The 20406-nt window shown below is 39.5% G+C and overlaps 1 protein-coding gene across 3 annotated transcripts in view; it reads left to right on the plus strand.

Moving 5' to 3' along the window:
• Positions 1 to 20406, plus strand: part of LOC126412462 (myelin expression factor 2) — a gene marked incomplete in the record, with an annotated part of 106595 nt that overhangs the window by 55629 nt on the left and 30560 nt on the right. For 2 of the 3 annotated variants that reach the window (XM_050082073.1, XM_050082072.1), the window contains 4 exon segments: positions 9115 to 9159; positions 11474 to 11997; positions 12582 to 12717; positions 17956 to 18447. In XM_050082073.1, coding sequence (XP_049938030.1) covers positions 9115 to 9159; positions 11474 to 11997; positions 12582 to 12717; positions 17956 to 18014 — 764 coding nt within the window. 3 annotated transcript variants of the gene reach the window in all.

Consider the following 20406-nt stretch of genomic DNA (forward strand, 5'->3'; position numbering starts at 1 on the left):
GAGCTTCAGAAAGTTCTGGAAAATGTGGAATGGCCTCCCCTGTCCCCAATAGTAACCCAATCAAGCTACTGTGGGTGAATTGGACTGGATGATCTGAAAATGGGAATCATGAGAGGGACACACTTGTGGAACTAAAAAATGAAATTTACCTAAGGGCCGTGCAGTTAAGGTGTTACTTTGTTTTTGCTACCAGTTGTGGCAGTTCATTATGTGACCTTCAGGCTGCATTTGCACCTCAAAAAAATAAGACATTGGCATACTGGGGCCATATGTTTCTGCATGGCCCCAGTAAGCCAATGTCAATTAAGTTTGCGGTGCATAGGGGCCAGAAGATGCAATTATGAATTGCCAAAACCGGTGGTGAACAAAATCACATCACAATTGCATGGCTGTTTGGTGAATTTCATTGTTAAATATTTGACCAGCCTATGTACCATGTCCACAATGGGTAAACATACACTTCTGGGGGAGGCCCTGCAGAAAGAATGGAGACTAATTTCAACCAAAACCCTAGCAAAATCAACCTATCACAGGCTGAGATTATGCGAGGCAGTGATGAAAGCAGAGTAGCTGTTTTGAGAATCTAAAATTCAATAGTTTCATTTACCTATGTATTGTGTGAGCTTAATAAACTATTGAACCTCCTTCCCCCCCCCCCCCCCCCCCCAATTTTGGGTAGTGCATCAGTTCGTTATCATTAAGTGACAAAGTACTCACAGCAGGTAAAAACTGATGATTTGCACTAGCCTTAGAGGGGTTTCATGGCATTTTGCAACAATCTTAGAATAGCTGCATGGGCTGGTAGAGGTATCAGAGCTACTTTAAATGCTATGGTCTTTGCAACACCTATGCAGATTGTCTTCCAGTTGAGACAGCTGCTCTGTATACCACGGCCCCAGTATCTTGGTCTGCTATCAGATCATCAGTAAACTAGTCAGTCATTTCAGTGGGATTGTGGTTCTGTATTTCATTGCTCACTACTTCCTATGGTTCTATAGAAAGATTTGTTGAAGGAGCTGGTTGTTATTGTATAGTCAGTTGGCATTTCCCCAAGCATTGCTATACTTGCATTCTTTATACTTGTATTATTGCTGTATTCTGCATATGCTAAATATTTTCAGCTTATGTAACTGTGTACCAGTGCTGCTGCCTCCATTGTAACCGATAGATATAAGGGGGCACATGTCCAGCATAGTCTCCAACCCCGAAATCTTGAATAAGAACATTGCATTTTTATTGTGGATTGGGAATTACGGAGTAAAAAGTATGAAACTTTCTTTGCTATGCTGCAGGTGGTGCTGTAATTCATGAGTAACACAATTTAATTCCAGAACAGTATAATCTTGTGAAAAATGCATTGGATAAAAAAAAAAATCCAGAAGTGTTCAGTAATTTTGAAGAAAACAAATTGAGGTGTTGCCTCTCGCTAATGGGTGCTTGTTTGTTAGAATTATTTCACAGTAAGTGCTCAAAAATTCTTAGACAATCTTCCTGTATTGTTTGGAGACCTTTACTTGGATTTGTAACAGACAATATGGTTTCCACTTGATGGTTGTCCACACACAATTTGTAGCAGCAAGGGAAGTATTAAAGCATTTGCACAATTGTCGGTGGACTGGAGAATGCAGTCCAATGTCTTGGCTTGCAAGATTGCAATATCTTTCTTGCCTGCCTGACTTCAGTTTGTGGGGTTACTTGAAGAATGAAATTTATAATGAAGTGCAACAATGCATGATAATGTGGTTCAGATTACATTGGAAACACGTTTCAGTTGTGTTGAATAATTCCATGTGTGGATAAATGAGTGCATTGAAATGGGTAGTTACTGTGAAATAATTCATACTAACAAGCAGCCTGTTGGTGAGATTGGAGAGGACACACCTCAAACAAGCCTCCTGCACAATAAAACTGAACACATTTGTTTTTCTTATTTTTATGCAATACATTTTTCTCTAGATACCACCATTTTGGAACTCAAATGCATTGTCACTTACAGTGCCATCTATCAGAGAACAACAAAAGTGTTACATACAGAAGTTCTGTATTTTTTCCAATTGAATGTGATAGGATCATAGGATGGCTTGATAGTTTCTCGTAGCTCATTCAGTGTAGACGGATTCTGTTGGTAAGCTTCATTTTTCAGGGTCCCCATAGGCAGAAGTAGACGTATGGGGACCCTGGTGGGTACTCAGAAGCTACTCTTCGATCTGCCCTTTCTCAGGGTAGTTTTTCATCAAAGGATGATCTGACATGGGAGTGAGGCAGAACACTGTTTTGTTGTTGCTAAAAAAATCTTTCATATCCAAACACCTCTCGGATTGCAGGTAAAGTTCATGTTTGCAGCATATGAAGATACCTCACAAGTTATGGTACATTCAAAGAAGAATGATTCAATCAAACTGTGTAATGACAGACAGCACCACACATTACTATTCAGTAGATTAACATGTTTGTCCATGTGAACATAACTATTTTCATTTGTGGTGGTTTACAGTACTGTTCAGTCTGAATTGCGCCTCGTCACACCAAATAACCATCCCTGCAAACTGTTCATTTGGAATTGTGCCTCGTCACACCAAATAACCATCCCTGCAAACTGTTCATTTGGAATTGCGCCTCGTCACACCAAATAACCATCCCTGCAAACTGTTCCTGCTCGTGAAACACGCCTTCAAACCACTCGCTGTACTACATGCTGCGATTTGGCTCCCTCTCATTCATAGAGTACAGTGATCTTGGAATGTGTATTTTTTACATCGGGCCTTCAGAATTCGTCTTAATTGGCTTATCCCACTTTCACATGCACCCTGGGTATTTTTAGGTGATGTAGTAAAATGTTGCAACGCAGCAGTGCTAGAAGCTGGACTGGTTGAGGTTTTTGGTTGGCCACACCTTCCCTTAAGCACATGCTGAAAGTATTACTGGCTTCAGATTTATCCTGATTACTGTGTTGTTGAACATGTTGGTGGCTGAGTTACATAAACATCACGCCATTGTCATTGCAACTCCATGTTTTTGTACTTCACGTACCACTTCGATATGGCCTTGGGTTCCTCAGATAATAATCTTAGTTGATTCATTGCTGCACTCTCATCTGCTGGCAAACACAAAGAGATCTGTAGAGTGTCTGATGGACTAAGGTACTGTGCAAAATTGCAAGGTTTTTGATACTCTGGAGTCATCCTTAGATGGAACATTGAACACGATTGTGGAGTGTTAAAATGTTTTCACACCCAAGAATTTCATAGTGTGCAGAGTTTACAGTAGTGAACAAGTAAGGTACATGCCACGTTGTAGACACATGCTGTCGAACATTAAACAGTGTGATGCCTGATAGCTTTTTGCATCACAGGATGAACTCTGCAAACAACATACTGTAATCAGTCTTTGTGTGAGGACACTTGAGTAATTTTAACTTGATGCAGATACTCAAAACTTAATTCTAATTGTTCAGATCTGCTGAGACACTTTGTCTGGGAGGAAATATATTAGTTTTAAAATTCTATGTCGACCAGGTTTTAACATTGACTTGTTCTTTGAGGATGTCCTACACTTGTCTTCCTTAATTAGTAATAAAGGTTTCAGCAACTGTTACATGTGTGTCCCTTTTTGAATGCCCCAAAAAATTGTTTTTGAGCCATAATCATCTGTTTCCATTTTGTTTGAAGACAGCTTTAGAAAACAGTTGTAGAATTCCTGTTCGTATGAATCTGATCACTGTAGGCCTTAAAATAAATTTAAGAACAGAATTGTGCATCTTCACACATGTAAGCTCAAATTCGTGAAATACATGATTTTCCTCCTCTACATTTAGATCTGGATAATTTGGAGGCCTTGTGTGAATAGTATTGATAGTTTTACGTGCATGTGCATTAAGAGTTGACTCTAAGAAAATTTGTGATCTCTGTGCCAACATGCATGATCTAGCTTGTGCAAAATGAACCAGATGCAGTTGGTTCAAAACAGTCTTAACATGTGCAATTGGCTGAAAAATTCTAGTATTTGTAATTTGCTCGGGAAAGCACAATTTGAGAACATGAAGGATATTGATATTTACTGATCCTGTAAAACCCGATGTTAACAATCCTGTCTGTAAAGAATTCCCACTTTTAATGGATATATTTGTTCCAGTGAAATTGCCAGAAGAATGTCACGGGAGTGTGGTTTAATGGACCTTGCTTTAAGAAAGTCAGTCAGTTGTTAGTTTGCAAACTGAAATTGTGATTTCCAGACATGTTTGAAAGTTTCCACTATTCTTCATTTCTGATAGTTACATCAAATTGCTGATAAAGTAGTCAGTAATTCATAATCAGTTGTTATTGCCAATAGGTTGTTTTTAGTTGATATTTTCGGACACAGATTTTCACATGTAGGTCACCTGATCTGACATAACCAAAAATAATTGTAGAGTGAACAAGTTGATTTGATTGTACATTGTGGAAGTTAGGTTATGGGCAGCAAAAGAAAGGAAGACAACATTTTTTTAGACAGTTGGAATGCTAAACTTGCTGACTAAGCAAAGAATAAGATTTGGCTCTTCCTCCTTTGTGTGGTATGTACTCAGGATGTATACAGTCTTGGGAAAAACCCGGAAATTTTTTCATCCGGGAAAAACCCGGGAATATTTTAGAATTCCGGAAATTTTTCATTGTTTTCGGTTAAATTTTTGTAATTTTGACTGGTAAGAACAGATACTCTAACAAAGAATATAACTGTATCCCGCTACTGCAGAATAATACTTCAGCAATAAAACATGAACGAGTGAAAAAACGAAAAAATAAAACTTAAACTGCAAAGTAAATGCGCCATATACAACAACAAAACAAAGTGCTCATACAAGCGTCTGCCAACAGCAAAACTTGTCAAAGGCTTAATGATTCATAACAACAAATTGCCTCCGATGAGCGTGACGTCACAACTTTTTACATTAGATTCGTTTTAGCAGTTACAAGCGGAATCATGCGCATTCGCAGTTGAGTAGTATCTTCTCCCACTTCTGGCTACAGAAATGTGGCTGTTGGCTGTGTAAGCAGCAGGTTCGAATGTCTTGTTTCTTTTGTGACCTAATGTAAGAGCGTATCATGTTTTACACGTACGAACATACGGCTCCCTACGACATCATAGCTGCGCAAGTGCGGTGATGCCTGTCATCTGGCGCTCTCTGGCAACTGCAGAAACGCACCTATTTCTAACAGGTCGCAGGAAAATATTCAGAATGGTGGTTTGAGAAACGTTACTATCAAAGAAAATTTCCTTTTACTCAAGTTGAACTACGTACGAGAATGTACGTTGAATTTCTTAAATCTAAGAATGTTTGACTGTCATGTAAAAATAAACTCTTTGATGACGAGTCATTTAGATGAATTTGGAGCCCAGAAGAAAAGACATTTATGTCGTTATTAAAAATTTTAATGGCACATTTGTGTGATATATTTTAAATTGTAATACGCGCATAAAAGACCAACATTATATTTGAAAGCTTAGCTTCTCTTCCAGCGTATTAATCTTATAGACCAATATTATAAGTGAAAGCTTTACTTTTCTTGTAGCTACACTGTGTATATTAATTTAAAACATTAACTTTTCTGTTTTTGTGTACGCGCTACTTAACAGTGATGTTGCTATTGGCTGACTTCATCACGTGTCATAAGCTCTCAATACCTGGTATCATCGGCTGGTGAAAATCACGTGACATGAGCTATGACTGGCTTACAAAAGCGCATCGCAATCTCGATTTCAATGCTTCGGAAAGTAACATGCGCTGTTTGATGGAATTCGAATTTATACTTTCGTAATACGAAAATATGCAGCGTACATATTACTGCACATCAAAGATCTTCCCAAAATGTTTTTTTTTCCCCCTGTGTTTCGTTTTCTAAAGTGCTGGAAATTCTACGCCCGTGTATAAAACCGTAACCGTTCTAAGGATGGATAGGTTACAGTTTCTAGAGAAAATTTACTGTCAGGTAACGGGGAAAAAGTACGTTTCCACCTGGGAGAAAATGTATTTTTAACTGGGAAATCCGCGAGATATCCGGGAATTTTTTTTCTTTGTCCACATATACACCCTGGTACTGAAAAATTAAGGGGACATTCCTGAATGCTGAAACTAGTATCCCTGTGGCATTTGAAAGGGAAAAGTTTCAGCTTCATTCTTTCAAGTTTAATTGCCCATTCACTTCAAAATCCTTATGTTACCTGAATTGAGGGTGTGTTGACTGCATTTAGTAATGGCCCCTATCCCAGTTTCTCTCTGTTGTGGCTTTCTGTGCAGGATTTGTTACTGTGACAATGGGAGGCAGAAAAAAGAGTTGCAGTTGTTTCTTTAATTTTTCTTGCAGAGGAAGTGAGGTTAATTTTCCTTCACTTCACAATCATGAGTCATGTCAGACCCCCAGAAAGTTTATTACATTAATACATTGTAGATGGCTGCTTTCTTTCTAACATCATTATGTTCAGATGACAGGTGACAAGGAGACTGAAAACTGTACAGTTGCCTGAGGGACATGCCCATAGATGATATTTGCAGTTATTTCCTATAATAGTACAGTTGAAGCTTAGATATGACATTGCACCGATTGGCTCTGGAGCTAAACTGAGAGACTGTAGGTGCCTTACAGAATTGGAGACCACCCTCTTACTAACAAAATGATTTTATGAAATGAGAAATGGATACATTCCTGTAGGTGAAAATTTATTGACAAAGGTTTCAAAAATTTCCAGAGATTTTGAAAGAAGATTCAGGTGAATAGTGGCTGAGAAGACTGCTTGGAAAAAGAAAGATGTAACTTCTCCTACCAAAATTTATATAGAGAAAGTAAGGCATTAGACATGAAAAGAATTTAATGTTAAAATTTTGACACAGTTGATAACTATTATGAGCCTAGAAATATTTTTGTTGCTGGCGGGACTGGGGTCTTCTATACTTCATTTCCAGAAGAACAGGATGCCAAGGAGAATAGATGATTTTAGTGTGTGTTACTAGCGATGCCACTAATAATAAAAAATTGACGTACTGTGGGATATAAAAAATGCTACTGTGTACCTAAAATTTCATTAGCAGTACCTCGCTGTCTGCTGAAATAAGAAGTTTCTTGGTTGAAATGTGGAGATGGATTCAGTAAGAAGAAAGATAATTCTTATTGTTGACACATCTTCTGCACATGAAAAGGTGGTGATATGTCAGGAACATGTGTGTTTCCTCTTGCTAAATGAACATGCCACCTGCAGCCTGTAGACGTGGGTATAATTCGGTGTGTGAACTCTAAATACAGAACAGGTTTTGCATGGAGACCATTATCTTTGGGAAAGGACAGTGAAAATATTCTACAGATGATGCATGTGGAATGTTGTAACCCAGGGTGTGTTGAACTCACTTAAAAATTCTGGCTTGGGTCAGGATCAGTTACTGAAGAATAAGAGTATTATTTCCCTGTTCGGCATTTAAGTGCTTTGCTGGGATGACAACCTGACTTCTGCATACATTGGATAGGTGAGACTTCTATGAAAGGGATGGTGGTGGAGGATTCCGCTGGACTAACTTTCATTGTGGATGCTATTTCCTTATTCAGTGCGGATGAGTTGGTTTTAGCCTCAGCTGTACTAAGTTTCATTGTGGATGCTATAAACTACTTTTCCTTATTCAGAGCAGATGAGTTGGTTGTAGCCAATATCAAACTGCTGGTGTGGTAACACTTCTCACAAGGAACCTCCCCATCGCGCACCCCCCCCCCCCCCCCCCCCCCCCCCCCCCCCCCCCTCAGATTTAGTTATAAGTTGGCACAGTGGATAGGCTTTGATAAACTGAACACAGATCAATTGAGAAAACAGGAAGAAGTTGTGTGGAACTGTGAAAAATAAACAAAATATACAAACTGAGTAGTCCATGGGCTACATAAGCAACATAGTGGACCATATGAGAAAAGGAGCGCCGTGGTCCCGTGGTAGCGTGAGCAGCTGCGGAACGAGAGGTCCTTGGTTCAAGACTGCCCTCGACTGAAAATTTTACTTTCTTTATTTTTGCATAGTTATTATCTGTCCGTTCGTTCATTGACATCTATGTTCACTGCAATAAGTTTAGTGTCTGTGTTTTGCGACCGCATCGCAAAACCGTGCGATTAGTAGACGAAAGGACGTGCCTCTCCAATGGGAACAGAAAACATTTGATCGCAAGGTCATAGGTCAACCAATTCCTCTACAGGAAAACACATCTGATATATTCTATACGACACTGGTGACGACATGTGCGTCACATGACAGGAATAAGTTGTCGACCCACCTAACTTGTACGCTTGGCGAATGGGTAAAAAGATTCTTCTACCTTGCCCAATTTAGGTTTTCTTGTGGATGTGATAATCACTCCCAAAAAAGTGATGAAAACATTGGAGTTTGTCACATAAGCTGAAAATAAAAAGTTAAACTTTTCATTCGATGGAAGATTTGAACCAAGGACCTTTCGTTCCGCAGCTGCTCACGTTACCACGAGACCACGGCGCTCTTGCCTTTCTCTTGTCCTTAATGTTGCCTATGTTGCCATGAACTACTCAGTTTGTATATTTTGCTTATTTTTTCACAGTTCCACACAACTTCTTCCTGTTCTCTCAATTGATCTGTGTTCAGTTTTTCAAGGCCTATCCACTGTGCCAACTTATAACTAAATCTGAGGGGGGTGCGATGGGGAGGTTCCCTTGTCAGTACAATATGCTGGCAGAAAATGTCTAAGCACAAATCCCCCAAAAGGATTTTTTTTTTCCTTTCTGTGTAACGGTAGTTACCTATGGCGTTACTCAAATAACACAAGTTCCAAATACAAATAATTTGTTGTTCATTCTGGATGCTTTATTTAAATTGACACCCATTTGTGGTTTTACACGAGACTACAAATTAACGCTTATTGTGTTCATGGACAGAGAGTGGCAATATGTTGCTGGGGTTAAGTTGTGTGCATTTGTGATACAGCCTGAAAACCTCCAGATTTCTGATTACTGATCACTTTGTTAGCAAATGACCTAAAACCCTATTGAAGGAAAAAATATTTGTCTGTAGACATTGTTATTTTACTGTATTTTGGTGATTGCGAAATATGTACTTCAGAAAAACCTTTTTTTTTTACAGGAGCGGCATCAGCACTGTCTAATGTTGTTGGTCCAGCATCTTTGGGTAACTATTTTTCTTATCTTTACCAGAAGAAACTAAACTTAGCAAGACATGCAAATCTTAGATGTGTACCAGTATAACAACGTGGAATGAAATTTTCCTGTAATGTCAACATTTTTTTCCTTGGAAATACGTAAAAAGTGAATTTCATTGGTTTTATTACTTTGAAGTATGATACATTGTTTGGGATTTGCTACTTAACTCGGTGAATGAGTTAAAATTCTACCAGGTGTTACCAAGAAGACACGTTCAGTATTTGGAGCACATCTGTGTGTGTGTGTGTGTGTGTGTGTGTGTGTGTGTGTGTGTACACGAGTGAGTTGCATGTGAGTAATTTGGGAAGAGGCCTCTCTGGCCAAAAGCTTAGTTATGGAAGAAACTTACAGGTTTCATATTTACATTGATCTCTGTTCATAAACCTAACTTTCTGATTCAAAGTGTTTTGGTATCTTCATATTTTGTACAGTTTAGTTTATGGTGAAATAATTACTAGTTTTTGTCATTTGCTCATTACCAAGGCAATTTTCTCTTTATGTTCTTCTGGAAAGGATTAATTTGATCTTCTCATGAAATTCTTCGAATTTTTAATCTTGTTATTTTTTGCTGTTGTGTCTAAAGTTTGACAATTTTGTTGTTGTTGGACTTAACTCACTTACCTTGCCTATTTCGATAAATATTGATGTCATTAGATTCTAAAGATTCTCGTTTAGGTCCTGGCATCAATGCGCTGTAGGGGAAATGATTTGTGCTGGAGAGGAAGTGCCGTTATAATGTGACCATCTAAAAAGATTCACTATCACTTCTTTGGTTAGTATCTAAAAAGAATTCCGCTGAAAATAAAACAAAAGCAGAGTTTCATTTTCGCCTGACTCGTTAACGTTTTGCAACTTTCAGAGAAACATCACGAGTGATGAATTTTGAGTAAAACCTGCATTCCTTTTGTTGCCGTGTTAAAATTTGCTTCTTTTGCCAAAACACTTGTTTACATAATGTCACCTTAGTGACAGGTGCAGACATAATTGCAACAATCCTGAAACGATGATGTATTTAGTTTACTACATGAGGAACTGAGGACAAGTAAGGTCAGTAGCTTATTTAAAAGCATATCCTCAGTGCAAAAATAGATGTGTAATGTTTTCAGTTCCATTGTTCCCAAACCTGTAGCAATTCTCGTTTCACCAGATATGAAAGGCCCCTAAAAAGTACATAGTTGTTTCTTCAAAAATGTCTTCTAGTTATATGGTAAATAACGAAGTTCTGTGTGTTAACAATATGGCAAAATACTACTCTCTTTGCGTGCTGTTATTTACCAAAATCGCGTTTCAGTATATCAAGCTGTGAATGCTAAGTGAGGAATGTTGTGGACATATCACTCTAGCGTTACTGCTGGTGCATGTGATACAAGCAGCGACATGTGATGTAATATGCACCAAACGCAAAGTCGTAGAAATCCATATTTTTCGTTGCTTTTTGAAATTTTCAGTGTCGTAATTAAACAGAAATATCGCAATAACTATGATTGTTAATGAAGTGGACACTTCATTGTGAAGCTACTAGGAACACATAAGCAAATTTTTTTAGCAAATAGTTTCGGGAAAATTGTTTCAGAAAGATTGCAGGGCGTGCACCTTGATTCTGTCAAAACAGCACATCACCAACTGGTGGAAAGCTGAAAAGCAATAGCGGCCTCCTCCTCCGAACAAATGAATGAATTCACCCAGTGCTTAGTATAAAAAGTTGTTACTGTGCACTAGCCACCATATCCTGCATGGACTTGCTGCCTGGATGCAGAATGTTTAATATTGCCAATAGATGTACATCAGTGAATGCACTTCTATTTCTGTGCATTCATACTAAACATTCTGCTTATGTCCACCAACGTAGCTGAATGGACAGCGTGCTGGCATGCCATGCTGGGGGCCGAGGTGCAATTACGTCTGGGTTGGATGTATTCTCCACTCAGAGAATGGGTGTTTGTGTCGTCTTCATCATTATTTCATCCTCATTTATGCGTAAATCACCGAAGTGGCGTCACCTCAAGACTTGCACTAGGCAATCAGGTCTACCCACTGGGAGGCCCTTGCCATGCCACACTTCATTTCATTCTGCGTCTTGAAAGCGTGTACTGGCTAGCAAATGTCGCATAAATAATTACTGTCAGGACAGCATGTCATGTACAATACAATAAAGATAAGTACGCATCTGGAAATAAATGGGAATGGTGTACTGCACCGAGCAACAGTTTTTTCATTTGACTTAATGTATATTAATTTTTTAATGTGTTCTGTGCTTAATGGGAGTTATTTTTCTTTTACAGGTTTGAGTAACAATGCAGCTTTGCCTGCCAGTTTAACTGGTGTGGGTGGCTTAGGAGCTGCTGCAGCAGGTGGCCTTATGGGAGCCGGAGGTGGTGATATTGGTTTAGGAGGAGGGATTGGGGCAGGTGGTGCATTTGGGGGAAGCAATTTAGGTGCAGGATTAGGTGCTGGGGGAGCAGGACTAGGTGTTGGTTTGGGTGGAGGAGGAGGATCATTTGGTGGAAATATTGGCACTGGAGGTGGCAGTTCATTTATGGGTGGCGGTGCTGGAGGCGCCTTCGGTGGTGGAGCAGCAGGCTTAGTGGGTAATAGTGCGTTCGGAGGCGGTGGACGTGATTTTGATTCTCTTAACTCTAGTCTTGGGGGTGGTGGAGGAGGAGGTGGTTATGGCTCTGGTTTAGGGGAAAGAGATTTTAGAGGGGCAGCGGATGGTGGATTTGCCAATGGACCATCAAGAGGAATTGGAATGGGAGGTGCAGCAGTTCCAGGTCATAGAGGTTCAGATACTATCCTGATCAAAAATGTGAGTTGACTACTGTTCATTTTATGTGTAATGCAATCCAGAATAATTTTTTGTATTAAAATCAAATCACATCATTGTCGGCTTGGTGGCATCTGTAACATGATTCCACTTCGACTAATTATTGATTACATAATAGTGCTTTCCCTCATTCAATAGTGGGAAGTTAACCTTATGATCAAATAAGGTTCAGATCATGGACTTCCATATTGCTTATGTGATGTATTTGTCAGGTACTGAATTGCATGATCGATTGCATGAGATATGCTTGGCTGTAAATGAGCAGTAACTTAATTAAGAAATTTATAGCTGATGTAAAATGTGTTGTAGGAATTCCCACTCCTGCCTGAATTGTCTTCATTGGACTGGCCAAAGTTTCGACAATTGTTCTCGTAAAAATTAAAGTACAAAAACAGTACCTATGAAGATGTACTATCACTTAATGGTTGAGTAGTTACAGTGATGTTGAATTATATTATTGTATTTGTTAGTAAAAGGCTTTATGAAAAAGTTCCGTATTATTTCATTTTCATACTATTTGTCTTTTCTGCCTTTGTTACTAAGTTGTTAATGGTCTGTCTTTCCAGCTTCCTCCTTCTGCAACATGGCAGATGCTTCGGGATAAATATGGGGAGATCGGAGATGTCAAATTCGCAGAGATTAGGGGTAAAGAGATTGGCTTAGTGCGTTTCAGCTCTGAATTGGAGGCCGAGCGTGCAGTCCGTATCCTTTATTAACCAATATGACTGTCGAAATAATTTCTTATAAAAGTTGTGAATGTAATAATTTTGTTGCATGATAATATTAGGCATGCAGTTCCTTAGTTAACAGCGAGGAAAAATATTACCTTTGCTGTGGTTACTTCAGTACTTAAATATTCTGTTCTCGTATTACACAGAGGGGTAGTTCATTGCCTTTTTAATCTTTCGTTCATGGGTGGTGTGGGAAGAAAGAAAACGTTTAAGGGAAGGTGCCTTTTGCTCTCATATGGTTGAAATTTAAATTAATCTTTCTCCTACATTTTTACCATACTAATACAAATTTTCAGTTGTAAAGAGGTTCGTATTGTACCTTCGTACATTATATTTAGTGTAATAGGGTTAATTTCTTTTGTAGTTTATCTACATAAAAATATCCCAAGTAAGGATACGGAAAGTACCAACAGTTTGATTTCTTAATGAAATAGAACTGACAGGCTTGTACAAAAACTTGATTTCAGACTATTTACACTTTAAAAATTTGCCTGAGGGTGGAGCAAAATGGTGAATAAGACAACAGTTATGAACTGTGTTTCTTGATGTAGTAAGTCAAAATTGACTTGAAAGAATGAATGGGTTGGGCCAAAAATTGAAGTGCTAGAGAAAACAAACACATCTAGAATGTCATCATACAGTTAAGCTTTCTCAACAAGGGTCAGATAGTAAGATTGAAAGAGTACAGGCTTGGCAATGTGTCAGTATGAGCGAGAACAGGTTCGTCCACTTCGCATAGATCGGGGATGTACAGACGTTGTGCTGTATCAATTTTTTTAGCTCAATCATCTTTCTTCCACTCCTAAAAGGGAGAGTCTCTCTTCATCAGTGAGAGCCCATGAAAGTTCTTGTAGAGTCAGTCGTGTAACAGGACAACCATGAAGACATCTGTCAAACATGTCCCATATATGAACAGTGGGGTTTATGTAGGGACTTGAATATGGGCCATTCTGTAACTTCAATTCCAGGCTTCATAAGATATTCCTGTGGAAGTCCACCACTTAGGGCGGTGGTGCCCGTAACGCCACATTGCGGAGATAGACAGATACTTGTCTTCGTGTGAGGTTCCAGAGCATCGACACTTTCTCAACTCCCCTTTTGTACTGCCTTGTCTCCCTGTAGTATGTTGACAACGTCTGTATGATACATGGACACTGCATTGCATATACTTGGTTGAATACAACATCCACAAATGACAAATGCCATCTGTGTACCTCACTAGAAAACACTTTGACACTGGTACTCTCATCCTCCTGATTAGTTACCTGACACTGTAAAGCATAACAGATGACCTCAGCAGTTTGGTCCCATAGGAACTTGCCACAAACTTCCAAAACAGCCAATAAATGGCAAATGATTTTAACTCTTTTCTGCATCGAACTGGAAGATTTTAAATGATCTAGTTCCCCTAATTCAACTACTTTTCATATCTAGTGTGTGACTATAATAGACTGACAGTGTTGAGTGCTGCAGTGTGGGCTGTATCACAGGATGCTGAAACATCATAGGTATGTTCATTAATTGGTGTGCTTGCAGTGTATGCCCAAAAAAAAGCTCCACTTTCTGCCACAAGGTTAAAATATGGTGCTGTAAGCAGTCAGGTCAGAATGTGGTGGGGATGTAGGAAAATGGGGATGACGACAAAACACATGATACTGGTGTTTCTAGCATATTGGTTAGGATATGATCAGAAGTTACATCATCTGTTCAGTGTGGTCTCCCATGTCAGTAACATGTAGCATACGTAACATGACATGGGCGACAGTTGCTCGCAGCATATCAAGTGTAAGGGGATCAATACGTCATCAAAAGCTGCCTTTCAGATTAGAACAATCCTAATACATCCCTGATACAACACAATCTTTCAGATATCCCCACAGTCAAGTCACATGGATCTGGAAGCCACAACCCTTGAAATTACCTAGAGCTGATGCAGTTTTTACCAAAGGCTTCCAGAGCTAATCTTTCACATGGCAAGTGACGTTGTGTTGCCCCGTCTTGTGCAAAAATATACAGAGGGAGAAAAGGAAAGTTGCTACTCACCATATAGCGGAGATGCTGAGCCACGATAGGCACAATAAAAAGATGTACACAAACATAGCTTTTGGCCATTAAGGCCTTTGTCAGCAGTAGACACACAGGCATATGCGCTTCTGCAGTCTCTGGATGGGGGTAAGGAGGAGGCTGGGGAGGGGAGGGATAGTATGGTGGGAGTGGTGGACAGTGAAGTGTTGCAGTTTAGATGGAGGGTAGGGGAGAAGGTGTGGAGGGGGAGGGAGGGGGTAAGTAGCGGAAAGGAGAGAAATAAAAAATAAAAGAATTTAAGACTGGGTGTGGCGGTGAAATGACGGCTGTGTAGTGCTAGAATGGGAACGGAGGGTGCTGGATGGGTGAGGACAGTGACTAACGAAGGTTGAGGCCAGGAGGGTTACGGGAACGTAGGATTTATTGCAGGGAAAGTAGGATTTATTGCAGGGAAAGTTCTCACCTTGACAATTCAGAAAAGTTGGTGTTGGTGGGAAGGATTTATATGGCACAGGCTGTGAAGCAGTCATTAAGCTGAGGGTATCATGTTTGGCAGCGTGTTCAGCTACTGGGTGGTCCACTTGTTTTTTGGCCACAGCTTGTTGGTTGTCAAGTGTACATAGAATGCAGCACAATGGTTGCAGCTTAGCTTGTAGATCACATGACTGGTTTCACAGGTAGCCCTGCCTTTGATGTGATAGGTAATGTTGGTGACTGGACTGGAGTAGGTGGTGGTAGGATAATGTATGGGACAGGTCTTGCATCTAGGCCTGTTGCAGGGGTACGAGCCATGAGGTAAGGGAGGGAACGGGTTGTGTAAGGATGGACGAGTATATTGTGTAGATTCAGTGGACGGCAGAATACCACAGTAGGAGGGGTGGGAAGGATAGTGGGTAGGACATATCTCATTTCAGGGCACGACGAGAGATAATTGAAACCCTGTCGGAGAATGTAATTCAGTTGCTCCAGTCCCGGATGCTGCTGAGTTAAGAGGGGAATGCTGCTATGTGGCCGGACTGTGAGACTTTGGGAGGTGGTAGGATACTGGAAAGATAAGGCACGGGAGATTTGTTTTTGTACAAGGATGGGAGGATAATAACGGTCAATGAAGGCTTCAGTGAGACCCTCGGTATGTTTAGAGAGGGACTGCTCGTCACTGCAGAGGTGACAACCATGGGTGGTTAGGCTGTATGGAAGGGACTGTAGACAGCTGCCACCCGCCTCATGCCAAGAAGAAAGTGTGTGTGTGTGTGTGTGTGTGTGTGTGTGTGTGTGTGTGTGTGTGTGTGTGTGTACTGCTGACAAAGGCCTTAATGGCCGAAAGCTATGTTTGTGTGAATATTGTTATTGTGCCTATTGCGGCTCAGCATCTCAGTTATATGGTGAGTAGCAATTTTCCTTCTCTCGTATTGTTACATTCCATCCTGGATTTTCCATTGTTTGAAAATATACAGTGGCGTAGAGTTGTGTAGACACAATTGCATTCATGGTTCTTACATCAGATGTCACTGTATACTTAACAGACCCAAGATGTGCCGTCTCGTGGAAAGAAACTGATCTGAAAACCGCACCACACATTCACATAAGCTGAGTGCAGTGGATATTCCTCCCAAAGATGTGGTGAAGTTGAAGCCCATATGAAATGGTTCTGTGCATTCATGGCACCATGCAGCCTAAAATGTGTTGTCTGTCAAATGAATATTCCCCAGCTGCATCATCCATTTTTGGGCATGCCAAAAGAACAAAGGGTAAAGTCATAGTGTTGTAGCCTATCTAGGGGCTTCATTTGGTGCACATTCTGAATCTTGTAGGGATACTAGTGTAAGATTCACCGAAAAATCTTTCGAACTGTTGACCGTGCAAGAGGGAATTCCCATGACAGAATTTGAGGCACATGTTGCACTGTGAGCTGTAGTCATTTGCTGTCAGCTATAGCCTCAGCAACTTAACCAACTATTGCCATGGAAATGGGCCACCTTGGTCTCTGGTGCATCACCTAATTCACCTGTTTCCTCATATTGCTTCATCATATTCTTAGCCCGTTGACATGGAATCTCTTCACAGCTGCTTGTGTCAGCAGTATTATCACAAGGCATTGCAGCTATTGCTGTCATTCTGATAAAAATACTTCACCAGCATTGCACAGTCTTCCTTCTCAATAGCCATTGTGTGTTGTATGGAAAACTTCAATCCTTTTAACCCTTTACACAGTCACTTAACAAATGAAAGTAACATACTTTGCTTAGTGACAAACAGCATACTGACATCAAAACAGTAATATTTCTCATTCTGGCTGCTTACATCTATGTTGTCTCCTGGTGACTGAAAGTGGAACTGTTCCCTTCCTTTCTCCCCACCCCCTCCAGCATGCTCTGTGAGTGCACCAATTAATGATCTTACTTAGAACGTTTGAGTCCTGCAAAGTGTAAACCCTGCACTGCAGCACTTGGAATACTGCCAGTTTAATTGTAACCACCCAGTATAATGCAACAGTTGTGATTCTCACTCATTGTTAAATATGGTTCCCAGTTTCAAAAGGAACACTTATTGGAGCTTCTGTAAAAGATAACACGTTTTTCGCATCTAAAAATAATGCACAAACTCTAGGTAACAACACAAGCCTTTCAAAAATAAGTATCCTCATTAGGGGCCCAGTCTCCACAATTTAATGGCTCAAAAGTTACCTAAATGCATTGGGCATAATTTTCCAAGAAGTTTTACAGATTTTGTACAGAACTTTTGTGTGTTAAACTAATATATAATTGTTACTAAGATATTTTATAAATGATTAGTCTGTTTGCAGTTGTGATGGACACACTACTGTTTTCAGCTGATTGCAATCTTGTGGTGGCCGGCTGTTGTGGCTGAGCGGTTCTGGGCGCTTCAGTCCGGAACTGCGCTGCTGATACGGTTGCAGGATCAAATCCTGCCTTGGGCATGGATGTGTGTGATACCCTTAGGTTATTTAGGTTTAAGTAGTTCTAAGTCTAGGGGACTGATGACCTCAGATGTTTAGTCCCATAGTGCTCAGAGCCATTTGAACCATTTGAATTTGGATCTTGTGGTATGAAATAGTATACTAATTGCCAGTCAGAGTTTTTTAAAGTGATTTAAATTGTCTTCCATCTCAAATTTTTCCCATCTCTGTATTTTCTCTCCCCAAGTTTCCTTAACATTTTTACAGATATGACGGATCGCACTCGTTTGGAAGGCCGTACTATTGATGTATCTCTCTTCTATTAGGTAAAGTGGGAAGAGTTAAAAAAGTCGCTTGTCATGTCTCATTTGCACCTAGAAATATAGAATCCATAGTATATGCATTTTCTTATGTGGTCATTGTAATGGTGTGGAAGTCTTGCTCTACACAGTCTTCGGAGTTCTCGTTTTTATTGTGGCTTCTGCAAAGAAGAATTGTGAAGCTGCTTTTGAACTTTTCTGACTTGAAGATTGTCCATTGTAGTTCGTTGACTTCATGTGTCGCTGTTTATAAATGTACTGTGTGTGAAATTCAGTGGAAGAACCTTTGTGTTAGGATTTTGTACTTTTAAAAGTTGTTTCTCACTACATTGATATATACTGACAGTAAACAAAATTCAGTAGGAACATTGTATTTTAGTTGGACAATTGTATTATTGCAGTCAGTCTTAAATAAATGAATGATTTCGTAAAAGTAAAAGGTGTTTTCGATTTTTGCTGAGGTATCTGCACGATGTGTGTCTGGCATGATTGTTGTGGTTGTTGTACAAACTAGATTCTCTTGCCCTCAATTCAAGAAATGTGTTGTATTCTTGTGGTGCGCGTTGAAAATAGTGTCAGTGAATCTCAGGCATTTGTTTGAAACCTGTTTGTTTTAAGTAAGCAGGTATTTGCAGCAGCTGGATGCAGTGTCATATTGTTTTCACTGCCCGTTTCGCTAGTGGATTCATCGCTGACATTGAACAACAGGCTGTTTTCGGTTTGGTAGTTACAAACCTCATCAGCTTGACAGATGTATTGTTTCCCCTGGGAAGTTGTCTGGTAAGTTCTATAGGCAAAGGATAAATAGAGTGGTGGTGATTGCACCTGCTTAATTTTTATTTTACTTTTGGCCAGTTCTTCAAGTAGTGCTCTCTGAATTTTGAGGAGTTTTATCAGTTTCCCTATTTGTGTCGATACATGTGTAATTGTTGTCTTGAGATATTGGTACTTCCATTATAAATTAGTATTAATCCCATTATAAACTAAGTTTTGCCATTACGGTGAAACAGTTGTTTGATTACAAATCTCTGCTGGACTGAAATTGTACGAACGCTACAAGGAAATGGAATGTTGTGTATTACAGTTAACTTTTAAATGGCAGTTTCACTGCATTTTTGTTACTTTTCTTCCACTTCAGCCAAAGTATGCTAATCTTGGTGTAACCAATAATTGGTTTAGAGTTGATTACATGTCGGTTGCGCGTAGACACACACACACACACACACACACACACACACACACACACACACACACACACACACACACACTCTCTCTCTCTCTCTCTCTCTCTCTCTCTCTGTTTGGGCTGTTAAACCTGAATAGTTAATGACACAGTATGGAGTTCAATTGTTCGAAAATTGGTACAAATGTTTAAAGGCATTCAAAATTTAGTTCAGTTGTAGGACACAAATTCTACTGAAGGTGGTAGTCTCGTAGCAAGTATCTTCGTGAGCTTATGCGTTATTTGTGTAAATCTTCATTCAGTTTTTGTGTTTTTGTTTGGATTTGTCTGGAATCTAATCTTCGCATTTATTTTGGTGCATTATTAAATACAATATGCAGCAGCTTTGTAGTATTGTGAGTGGAGAAATGTGACTGATCTTTTCACATACAATAATACATATGCTATTATTTGCAGCTTCTCATTTAAAGAATGTAAAAGTTTGTAAGAAAATTTCACACTCGCAAGGATGAGATTGAATTTAGTGTTGCAAACCAACTGTATCAAAGCAGTTCGTGTTAATGGTTTTGCTGATACTGTTAAATGTGTTGTAAAAGCTTTTGTAATTACTCACTCATAAGAAGGGAATGAGATGTATGAAGGAATTACTGAATTTGAGTCAATTTGTCACATATTAGTAAACAGTTTTTCTTTTAGTTGGGGTAATTTGGTAAATGGTGGGAAAAGTGTGTGGCCTGTTTTATAGTTACCTTTCTGTGCCTGTTTCTCAGTGTTGCAAATTTGTGAGCTTTCAAGCATTGTTTGCCAGTATTTGTGGATCTGGCTTAGACGACTCAGATAATTGATGCACTAAACTGCAGTGCAGCGTACCATGTTCCAATAATATGGGCAACGCTACTTTCCTTGCTTAATGTTGGATCAATTTAAGTTTCATGTATCTGTGTAATGTGGTTATCAAATGGAGTTGACCATATACTGGTCTTTTATAGATGTTATACTTTCATTTTTGTCCATTTGGTTTAACCAACAACATATTAGAGCACCTCCACTTGTGGCATCAGAGTTACTGTGCAAGGAGGTAGGTTTTGGAAGCCTACTTTGAGATGACTGCTAATTTAATAGCAACTAAAAGTTCTGTAGAGGGTCTACTGAGATATCAGAAGTCATCATTCAGAATATTGAAAAATTTGAAATACGTGGGCACTCAGTTTGTCA

The sequence above is a fragment of the Schistocerca serialis genome, chromosome 7 (genome assembly GCF_023864345.2).
Source record: "Schistocerca serialis cubense isolate TAMUIC-IGC-003099 chromosome 7, iqSchSeri2.2, whole genome shotgun sequence".
Classification (NCBI taxonomy): Eukaryota; Metazoa; Arthropoda; class Insecta; order Orthoptera; family Acrididae; genus Schistocerca; species Schistocerca serialis.